This window comes from Hippoglossus stenolepis, chromosome 10, assembly GCF_022539355.2.
Source record: "Hippoglossus stenolepis isolate QCI-W04-F060 chromosome 10, HSTE1.2, whole genome shotgun sequence".
Taxonomy (NCBI): Eukaryota; Metazoa; Chordata; class Actinopteri; order Pleuronectiformes; family Pleuronectidae; genus Hippoglossus; species Hippoglossus stenolepis.
In genome coordinates, this window is record NC_061492.1 from 860,286 (window position 1) to 872,057 (window position 11,772).

The window sequence follows — 11,772 nt, forward strand, 5'->3', positions numbered from 1 at the left end:
CGATCCTTCAATTATCCCGAAACGCAATCTGTTGTCACCTGTGCTCGCACCGCCTCGCTCGGCTAACACCAAACATTCCCACTGTCAGACTGAGCTGCACGGGACTCCCTGTGGACCTCCTCCTCCTCCTGCTTCGTCCTGCTCCTCCAGCCCAGGAGCAACTCCTCTGTTGTCTGTTTCTGACAAGTCTGCTCCAGGAGACTTGTTTCTGTGTATTTGTTCGGTGCAACACTTTATTACAAGACACTTTAAAGTGCGAGTCGTGTCCCTTCGACTGTGACTAACGGCCTCCGGCCTCTAATGACCAGATCAGTGATTTAATGACAGCCTGGTTGGTCTGGGAGAAGCTTCTCTGGTTGTTTCTCAGAGCTGATCCCTGCAGGGATTAGAGCGTCGGGGTGCCGCGGCGGTAGCGTGGCCCAAAACCATGGCCCGTCCCTGGGGAGTGTGGTGAGCCAGGCACCCAGAGACCTGGAGGACCAGGTGGAGCGTGGGAAAAAATATCTGGAGAGTTAGACTGACACACACACACACACACACACACACACACACACACACACACACACACACACACACACACACACACACACACACGCACACACGCACACACAGTGGATTGTAAATTGGCTGTAATTCAGTCACGTCACCAGTGAGACAGTGTCGACAGTGTGTTCATGAAAATGAAGGAAGCCAACACGTCCCGTCTCCTAAAGACAAACGTCCGTCCCTGCAGGTCCTTCTCAAACTCCTGATTAATCCTTGTCTCCTTGTTCTGTGCTCGGGGCAGTCTGCTCTATTTACACCACAGTGGAATGAAATTATCTCTGCTGGAACAGAGCTTGATTGAGATACGAGGGAATGATGAGTATTTTCAGGCCGATCTAAATGCTCTGGGCCTCAGGTTGGTGATGTGCAGATTCAGGGCGTTTATTCCCACAGAAACACACAATTCCTCTATTTTCTCTACGTCAATCATTGTCTTTTTTTATTAGACGATTAGTTAAGAAAAGAAAAACACTGTGATTCTGTGCCGGCATCTCCAGGAAGCGAGCAGCGGTCTGATTGCGGCGCAGCTCGACCCCTCGCCGTCGACAGCTCTCAACGGCTGAATGCCAGTAATCATTTGTCTGATTTGATACGAGGAGGAATGAGCGGAGCCGTCTTGATTAATGCTGATTTAGACGGATGGATGGATGGACACCCCCATCCCCCCCCCCCCCCCATCCACCCCACCATCACCAGTATCACCAGCGCCAACCGCCTCCAATCAGCTGATGGCTGGTTAGCAGACGTATTTGAGATGTCTGACCTCTGACCTGAACACTTTGCCTGTTTGGATCCAAACAGTCAGAAACACCAGTGGGACAGAAACTCCTAAAAATAACATGTATAAGAAAACGAGTTAATCCCCTCTATGGTTATTAATATGATATAAAGGAATACTTAGGTACCGGGTCGATTCATATTCAGTTATTTAAAGACACATTTCTGGAAACCGTAAGCGTTTTCTAATCATATGTTGTTTACACTATTGTGTATTATTTTGTTGTTGTCACAAGGAGATGCAAACAACCAGTGAATCTGAAACACAACGGACCAGTTCTTTAATCCAGTTTCTACGATTTTGTCGCCTCAGATCAGTTCAGACGTGTGATCGTGTGTTTATTGTGGATGAAGCAGTGAACTTCCTGAAACGCACCGATTTCACCTCGGGTTGAAAACTGCTGGTTAAAGTGCAGCAGGAGAAATGATGCTTCTCTGAGTGGTGAAGCTTTAACCTTCCTCTTGAACCGGAGTGTCGCGTGAAACCAGGGAGGCTGGGTGGCTGTTGAATGGGTGGCTGTTGAATGGGTGGCTGTTGAATGGGTGGCTGTTGAATTGGTGGCTGTTGAATGGGTGGCTGTTGAATGGGTGGCTGTTGAATTGGTGGCTGTTGAATGGGTGGCTGTTGAATTGGTGGCTGTTGAATTGGTGGCTGTTGAATTGGTGGCTGTTGAATGGGTGGCTGTTGAATGGGTGGCTGTTGAATTGGTGGCTGTTGAATTGGTGGCTGTTGAATTGGTGGCTGTTGAATGGGTGGCTGTTGAATGGGTGGCTGTTGAATTGGTGGCTGTTGAATTGGTGGCTGTTGAATTGGTGGCTGTTGAATGGGTGGCTGTTGAATGGGTGGCTGTTGAATGGGTGGCTGTTGAATGGGTGGCTGTTGAATGGGTGGCTGTTGAATGGGTGGCTGTTGAATGGGTGGCTGTTGAATGGGTGGCTGTTGAATTGGTGGCTGTTGAATGGGTGGCTGTTGAATGGGTGGCTGTTGAATTGGTGGCTGTTGAATTGGTGGCTGTTGAATTGGTGGCTGTTGAATGGGTGGCTGTTGAATGGGTGGCTGTTGAATTGGTGGCTGTTGAATTGGTGGCTGTTGAATTGGTGGCTGTTGAATGGGTGGCTGTTGAATGGGTGGCTGTTGAATTGGTGGCTGTTGAATGGGTGGCTGTTGAATGGGTGGCTGTTGAATGGGTGGCTGTTGAATGGGTGGCTGTTGAATGGGTGGCTGTTGAATTGGTGGCTGTTGAATGGGTGGCTGTTGAATGGGTGGCTGTTGAATTGGTGGCTGTTGAATTGGTGGCTGTTGAATTGGTGGCTGTTGAATTGGTGGCTGTTGAATTGGTGGCTGTTGAGCCCTCGGTGAGTCTGAACCTCCGCCAGCTGTTGTTGCCGCTCGCTCCGCAGGTCGTGAAAAAAACAAACATCCTTTATTATTTTTATTCAGGTGAATATTGATATTGAAATCTGCTTCCATGCAGTGGTGCTTGAGTCAAAGAGCCGGCTGCAGGTCGCTGACAGATGACGATCAGACAAAGTGTGGCTGCTCAGAGAGAAATCCATTCATCCTGTCGCCTGGAGGCTGATGATCATCTAAATATATCTGTTCTTCTCCCGTAAAGAATCACCTGCAGAAACCGGCAGTCTGGCAGAAGTCCTCCGTCAGAGTCACGTGACAAACAAACTTTTTAAATACCTTTTCACAGACGAGGCTCTGGCAGCTCAAACAAGCGTGGGCGTCTCACCTCCTCCGAGAGGCCAAAGTCGAAATCAACTCGGCATCACTCCGACTCCGTCAGACGCTCATTTATCTTCCTGTGAAACAAGAAAGTTAAGAGCAGGTCTCCACATATTTTAATGATTCATTTAATGACTCAAGTGAGTTTCTCTTCAGGGCCGAGGATTTGCAGGAGCAGCATTGAAAGAGAAAACACGTATTTGACCGTGTGCCACAGAAAATGATCCTGAAAAAACACAGGTCACAGGTCACCTCGTCCTTTAGTCTCTAACAACGCCACTCACCAACCGTAATAATATGTTTATATTATCAATATGTTTATACGTTTAATAATATGTTTGTATTTTATTAATACATTTATTAGTATTATTATTGCAGTATAAGTGATTAACCCCGCCTCCTCCATGTTAGCAGAAGGAACATCAGGTTAAATAAATGTTTCAGGTCGTTCTCATCTCACTGATGTTTGTCCAAGTGTTTCTGATCAGTTTGGTTTTTAGACATAAAAACGAGCTGAGACGTTATGATTGACAGCTGACACTGACTCCTGATTGGTCGAGCCAATAAACCTCAGAAGTATGAGACCGTTCCGTGCATTTGATTTACTTTAAACAATTAGAGTCGTTTGAGCAGAGTTTAAATGAGCATGTCCGAGCCTCAGCGCTGACACCACCATTAAACCAGATCATCAAATTCCTCTGGAGCCTTTTATCAACCAGACCCGAGTCCGGAGTGAGGACGGGTGAAAGCCCCTGGATGGACCTGCCTCAGTCGTCTCCAATCAGCCGCTGGCTGGCGGTTGTCAAAGCAACGGGTTGAAAAGGTGTTTGATGTGGGGAAACACAACATGTAAAGCTGCCCCCGCTTAACGAGTCGACCAATCAGCTGCTGCCCTCGCCGCTGACATGTGACAGCGCTCAGCCCCGCCCGGCCTCGACCGCAGACCCGTCTATATGTCACAAGACTGTTTAATCTGGACCGTGTGTGTGTGTGTGTGTGTGTGTGTGTGTGTGTGTGTGTGTGTGTGTGTGTGTGTGTGTGTGTGTGTGTGTGTGTGTGTGTGTGTTCAACCAAAAGAAAGAGGGAGAGACAGGAAATGGGCAGCGTGAAAACAAGATGGAGGAACCGAGGCAGGGAAAAAAGTATGTTTGATGTAAACAGTGAGGAGGAGGAGCCAGAGGGGTCATGTCCAGTTACTCTGATGTCTCCTGGTTTTAGTTTCCTCCGTCTCACTTAGTTTTACAGCATCAAATCTTCAGCAACACCCGCGGTGCATAGAGGCCACTGGTCTAAGTAACATGGCCTACAGGGGGCGCTAGATAAAACAAATCTGGATAATGCCTAAAGCGTCCGGATGACGAGGCGGAGGAGTGGTTCGAGCCTCGTGGCCCCGGTGTGTTAACGTCCGTCTCAGGTGATCACAGGTGTTCTGTCACTTCTGTGTTGTAGAGATAAAAGTTTAGGTTGAATCTTTAGCTCCATCCAGCTCCATCCACGCTGACACGCTTTAGTCCTGAATGCAGCCCAGTTGCTATGGTTACGCCCGGCCGACGCTGCTGGTCTGGTGTTTTCCTCTCCCTGGTTGCTTCTCGTCAGTCACATGACTCGACTACCAGCGGTGAACGAGTGTTGAAGACATCGCTGCTCCTCGTTCGTGGTATTTTCCATAACTAAGCAACCGACTGCCGAGTAAACAATCTACTTCCTGTTTACACCACATGACCGGTGTTACGTGAGTGGTCACGTGACCTTTCAGGTGTGTTTGTGTGGACGGATTATTACTGATGAGGAGCTGAAACCCTTTTAGATTTGAATCTGTCAGTGGATGAAACAGAATCTCTTTTATTTATGTTCCTTGTTGGCTGAGCTGGTCTCAGTGAACACAGACACTGATTCAAATCTCAAACATATGGACCATATCACATTTAATTTCTACAAAATGACTCATATTCTGTAGAGAGACATGTTCACCACGTCCCTTTAGACAGAAAAATATAATTATATAAAATATAATATTGTTTCAGTGCTTTAACAAATATTGAGCGCATCACTCTGTTAGTGCAATTACAATATCATTTCCAGCAAACACGTTGTAATGAGTGAGAACAGGAGACTGGTGGGATTTTAATGACTGTGTTGTTTTTCTCTCCAAAGTCTAAATTTGCTTCTGAAATTACTTTTCAACATAAATTTCAATTAAAGTCAATTAAAGAAACTTTGACATCAGCTGTGAAACCTTGTTTCCGAGAATGAAACTTAAATTAATTTTCTTTCAAGCCTTTTATTCTCTCCACGCAACTTTTATGACGACGCCCGCACAAAGAGTTTGGATTCTGTGAACTGATCTGTGAACAGCGTCTCTCTCTGGATCGTAGAGTGAGTGTCTGCTCACGTCTGCAGACTTTAACATCGTTCGGCTCCTGAAGCCGATGTGAATCTGTCCTCTGCTGATATAAACCCTGTGTTCTCACAATGGGCACAAGAAGCCTTTGTACAAACACTTTGGTTTTCGTGTGTTGAAGTGATTTAGGAGAACTTCACCAATGTTCGAATATTTTGAAGTTTGTTTCGGGTACGAACACAATTTACGATTCCGACCTGACGCAGGCTTAGACAGTAAAGACCGAGGAAGTGACGGCTCCCAACGGTAAAGGGTTAGGGTTAGGGTTAGCATTTCAATTACCCCCTGGTGGCTGGCTGCAGTATAGGTCAGACATCTCTCCTCCTCCATGTTAGCAGATTGGAGATGATCAAACTTTAAAAAGCAGTGTGTCATTTCAGGTGGTTCTTCTCTCTCTGATGTTTGTTCAAGTGTTTCTGATGAGCTTGGTTTAGATGATGACAAACTGAGACGTGGAGGTTCGACCCTGAGCTCCGGTGGTTCAACATGAGAGCTGTGTTTGATGTCCCCTGATATTAACAGAAGCCTGAATCTTTTCTCTGCAGTTGTGGTACAAGTCGAAAAACACAATCCCCCCCCCCCCAAAAAAATTGTTTAGCTAATGAAAACTAGTCGGATATGAAAGTAATTCCCTGGAGAAAAGGTTATATTAGCTTTCTAATTTAGCAGCTAGCATCTGTGATTGGTCGGGGGAGTGGAGTCACCCTGACAGATAGACACCAAGAGTGGTTTAATTCTCTCAGTAACGGCTGGAGCTGCACAAGGAGCCACTCTGAGAGCCATTATCTTCCCGTCTCTCATCAAATTGGAAGCAGGTCTGATTTGGCCTTAATCGAGCTAATGTCCCCCGCTGCTCCTTCACAAAACTGGCTGCAGCTCAAATCATTTCCCTGCCTGAGGACGAATATTGGTCATTTTCTTTTAGCACCAGACTCTTAATAAGAGCATCTCTAATTTCCTCTGTCTCACGGACGAGTTCATGGAGGAGGAGGAGGACTGGGCGTCAGCACGGTGATTACAGTTACCTAGACGACCGTCCAGCGGTGCCCCCGCAAGATCGCAGCCGGGCGGGGTGACGGAGAGCAGAGGCAGAGCTGAAATTGCATTCCATTAGTGCTAATACAGAGACATTAAGAGTCTGTCTAAGGCTCAGCCGCTAACGACTACGGTCACTAATTCATCCAATCAGATCGTGAGCAGTCATAACGACCTCACCGCTGCTCCTCGCAGGCGATTACTTCAGGATTGACAGCAGCCAACGCTTTATTTTAAATCGCGTGACGGAGGAGAGAAAGGCCAAGTTTCTCCTCCGTCCTCACAGGTCTTTACGAGTAAAGAGAAACAATTCTTTAGGTTTGAAGACATAAAGTTCTCTATGATTTAAAACATAGTTTCATATGACTGAAGACATAAAGTTCTCTGTTTAAAGACAAAGTTCTGTTTGTTTAAAAGTTTTTTTATTTAGTAGTTTGACTCTTGTTGAGGGTTAAGAACAGAGGATGTCGCACTTTGTTAAATCCTATGAGACAAAATGTGATTTGTGAATATGGGCTTTACAAATATAATTTGATTGGTTAAAGAAAGTTTATGTTCACATTTTCCATCTCATGAGGGAGCTGCAGGAAAAGTTGCTGAAAATGTGTGAAGCAACCGACTCTGACGTTTAGTTCTGTCACACAGAACCTTCAGAACGTTTCATGCACATGTTCGCTTTGTGCGCTATATGTGACATATGATATATATATATATAGTGAGGCAATACATTTTATTTGAATTAAACTAATAATAATAACAACACATTTTGAATATGTCATTCGTAAAAAAGTCTGAGCCTCTTGCCGCCGGGTGATCAATGTTCACATTAACATGCTTTATAAAGCCGGCGTGGTTTGGATTAGTCTGAAGTTCAGTTAGTGCAGTGGACATGAAGACGGGTGTCTGTTCTGTAAAAACATGTTCTGTAAAAACCATTTCTATAAAAGTGATAAAGAATCCACAGACTCTTTGTGTAGTGAAGGTAAAGATCAGTTATTAAAATCATGTGAAGTCTTGTTTTGGAGGAAACAGAAACCAAGATGAAAACACTCGACAGACTCGTCCTGTCTTGTCTCATTTGTGTTCCGTCGTCTGTATCAGGTCATTTTCTCTGCCCCCCCCCACGGCGATCAATAATGTTTCATCTCAGCTCGATGAAACCACAAACATCTGAGAGCAGAAGCAGCCGCCCCGAGATGAAAAACCACTCCGCGGCAAGGCGATAATTGGGAGGCTCAATTCATTTGTTTTTACTCGTCTGTTGTCTTTTCTGCCGCCGTGTGTAATCAACATGTGAGCGAGCATGGCGGACAGACGGGGGGGATGAGGGAGGGATGGATGGAGGGGAGGAGGGAGGGAGGGAGGGAGGGAGGAAGGAAGGGTGCTCATGTTTTCTAGTCTCATTTTGTTTCCTAACAGACACAACTAAATCATGTCGACGTGGGAAAACTGTTATATTTGTGTGTCGTCATCGGGTGATGCTGCTGGTGCCAACAGAGCTGAATGAGGGAGTTACTACGGCAACAAGCCCATCATCCCTCGTACTGCCAGGGAGAGAGAGAGAGAGAGAATAGATGGAGACAAGGAGCTGGAGATACAGAGAGAGAGAGAGAGCAAAGTAAGAGACGGTGAGAGGGTGAAGAGGAGGGAGAGAAGAGCGAGAGATGAAGACAAAGAGACAAAGAGTGGAAGAGAGATTGTGTGAGACGGTGACAGGGCGAGAGAGACAGATTCATGACGCTTGTTATTTCTCCCTCACAGCAAAGGAGAGGACACAGAATCGTGTTTGAGAAAGAACTTTATTTCCTTAAGACTTACAGATGATATAATGTTTTAATCTATACAGGATCATGTGCAGAAATGTTTGAGTGGCTACAGATTCCTGATGATGCGTTCAGACCAAACGTCTGGAGAGCTGACAGGTTACCTGTGGAACGGGGCTAACGCTAGTGCTAACAGCAGGAACATGTTTCCAGAACTCACCCGGTGGTTTTACTGTTGTTCGGACTTTTCTGTTTTCACCTGTGGACACTCGTCAGACGATCCGACTTCCGTCTCGTATCGTACGACCCCGGGTGTCCACACACGCTAAAGATGGGTTCGTCCTCCATGTCTGATCCTCAGGGACGTCGGGAGAATCTCGATGCTGAGAAGCGACACAAGATCACAGGAATCCTTCACTCAGATTGAAACGTTTTCAACTTGCAAAAGTTGAATGACGATTTGAATCTTTGAATCGCCTCCTCCCACTAACGCTGCCTTCTTCCACTGAACATGTCGTCCGGAGCCAGATCCCGTGCAGCCAATCACGACTCAGCCTCAGCTGTCAATCATAACGTCTCAGTCCATTTTTATATCATGAAATAACTGATTAAAACCAAACCAAATCGGAGAAGAATGTTTTGTTTACATGAAATTGGACTTTTTAGTTTAGTCGATGTCCCATCTACCCACATGGAGGAGGCAGGGTTTTATGACCTATACTGCAACCAGCCACTAGGGGGTGATCAAAATGCTTTGCCTTACTTTCTTGATGACTGTTACGACCGGGACCCGCGTTTGTCCCCAGTGGAGAAAGAACGTTGGTGCACACAAGGTTCTGTTGAAGCCTGTTTCTCTACGTTAGAAGATGATAACACATGAACTTAAATATTTCCCAGTAATGTTGAAAGCTGAACTTGCCCAGCGTCTGGATTGTGTTCAGACTGAAGGAGGCTCCACACACAGCTCCTCAGGGAGGTGCTCGGGGAGGAGCATCGACTCCAGAGTTTCACTCCCGTCTGTGGTTTAGGCCTCAGAAGCATTTTGTTTAAGACGCTGGACAGATTGTGGTTTGGGTTTAACAATCACATCGTGTCTTCAGCCACAGAGCTGCCACAGAGCTGCCGGAACACAATCATCATAAAGTTTCATAAAAGTCTTAATTAATATTGACGTGAGCAGATGTTTTATCTTGAAAACAGAGGACGTGTGTCGTTGCAGTTTACTTTCAACATTTTGCATGAAGTAATAATGTGTCCTTCAAAATTTACTGTTGCAGGTTACATGTGTAAATAATAATTTCACACGGCGAGTTAAGACGGACTGTTGTGTCGTCATTCACCTGTTTTGTACCTTAAGATAAGATAAGATAAGATTTGTTGTGGTCCAGCAGCAAAGAGGACAGTACAAAGTCAGTGAAAGTAATAAACAAGCAAACCTACAGAAGTAGAACGTAAATACACAGAGTAAATACACAGAGTACACAGAGTACACAGACAGAACAGATAGGAATCAGCCCAGTTTAATGAATTAAAGCCGACTGCGTCCGACTTGGTGCTCGGCCACAAACCGCCCGTTTGTTTACAACCTGCACAGGAACCACCAGAAGGCGTCTGATTGGTGGATCGGACTCTGCTGTGTTTCCAACTCGTGTGAGGCTGAACCTGCCCACACCCACTGGGCTCCTCAAAGTCCCAGGTTCACTGCTGGTTAATTAGTTTTGATCATTTGATTAATTGCAAATTCATCAGGCTCTTTAGACCTCGTACAGTAAGATATTGACGAAGGGGGGTCCTGCTTTATTCACTAATCCTGCAATTCAGAGTCAGAAATCGACCTTTCAGAGCTTTGTCCATTTAGTTTTGTGCATTTTCCTGATAAAGTTTGATCAAATTATCGTAAACAAATATCAATTATTATTTCAGCACAAACAGATGATTATTATAGTCAAACAACCTGCAGACTTCTTCCTGCAGGAGATTAATTCACGTGAGCTGCTGCAGTGTTTAGTGCAGCCGGACAGCGTGAGTCACAGTCAACTACAGAACTGGACGAGTCAGATCAGACTGGAGAAATAAACATGATACGTGTTAGTGTGGTTCACACATCGCTGCTGCACACACACACATTCACTTTGATATACTCTGCGTTTATTTTCATTTTACGGTGATCAGGTAAAACTGAACCAGAATCTGTAGCAAAAAGAAATTACGTAGAAGAATTTTACAGTGAAAGAAAAGGAGAAATAAAATAGTCTTAAAAAAAAGAGGGAGAAATAAATCAATACAGCAAGAAGGACGAAGAAAGAGAGAAGGGGGATGAAAAGAGAGAGAGTAATGAAGCGAGAAAACGAGAGGGAGCGAGAGACATATGGTGGCTGCTGGTTTGCAGACTTTTCTGCCTCGCGGCGTCGAGCTGACAGCTCGCCTCAGCGCTCTGACTAACACGGGAACACAACATGTAAAAATAGAAATAAAAGGTAGAGACAATAGAATCAGGCAGCAGTGCAAAGTAAAAGCAGCAGCAGCATCAACACAGGGATGAATGCAGATCTGTGTGAAATGTGCGCTCAGGTTTGTGTGAGCAGATTTCAGCTGTGAACACAAGAGAGGACGGAGCAGAGGAAACACAATAAACCACAAAGGGAAATACCTGAAAGAGCAGGGAGGAAATCAAAAGTAGCAGGTACATTTCAAATTAATCTGAGATCAATGCACAGAGATTAATGATCTTAGCTTCTGTTTGCATTTATAAAATACTATGGAAACATTATCTTTGAATAAATCACAGATAAATAACAGGATTAACCAAATATCACAGCAGGAAAATAAGGGTTTAAAAAAAGGGATAAAGGCTCAAACGTAATTAAATAATATTAAAGCAAGAACACAGACAAATTTAACTCTTTGTATTTTTCACACGTGTCCAACAATTTAATGGAAAAATACATTAAGATTGATATTAAAAAAAAGAAAGAGATGAAAAATATCAGCAAAACTGACCAATAATCTTTAAATAACATATTTGTTCACATTTTAATTTCATTTAGGAATAAATCTTTTGAATTGTACATCTCATGTTTTCAGATGTTATCAGACAAAAATATTGAGATTAAATTAAAATGCAGGCAAAGAGTAATAAATACAATAGAAAAAATCTGACACAATTATAATGTATAATAATATGATAAAGTGCTTACATATGTACATGTGCTGTGTTCTGGGCCCGATATAGAAGAATAACATAATTGTTTTATGAATGAAAATTAAGAGAAGGATCTTTATAAATGAAATAAAAACAGTAAAGCTGAAGCAGCAGATCTGTCACACGGGAAATCAAGAAATAACCAGAAGAAAAATACATAAAGAATTTATGAATTCATGATAATCACTCTACTCTTTATATTCTTTTGGGAGAAAGAATTAACTAAACAACACTTGTGATCAACGTGTTCGTTCCATTTTAGAAACGCTTGCTCTCATTTCACTTTCAGACTTTTCAAGCGACGATTTAAAAGAAT

At 44.2% G+C, this 11,772-nt stretch overlaps 1 protein-coding gene across 1 annotated transcript; it reads right to left on the reverse strand.

The window, feature by feature from the left end:
* Positions 1-1,773: 1,773 nt before the first annotated feature.
* LOC124852597 (sex-determining region Y protein-like) lies at positions 1,774-8,602 on the reverse strand. Its single transcript, XM_047341676.1, has 2 exons — positions 8,514-8,602; positions 1,774-2,716 (listed from the first exon to the last, which is right to left on the reverse strand). Exons 1-2 carry the CDS (start codon positions 8,600-8,602, stop codon positions 1,774-1,776), a joined length of 1,032 nt encoding a protein of 343 aa, XP_047197632.1.
* Between the last annotated feature and the right edge of the window lie 3,170 nt (positions 8,603-11,772).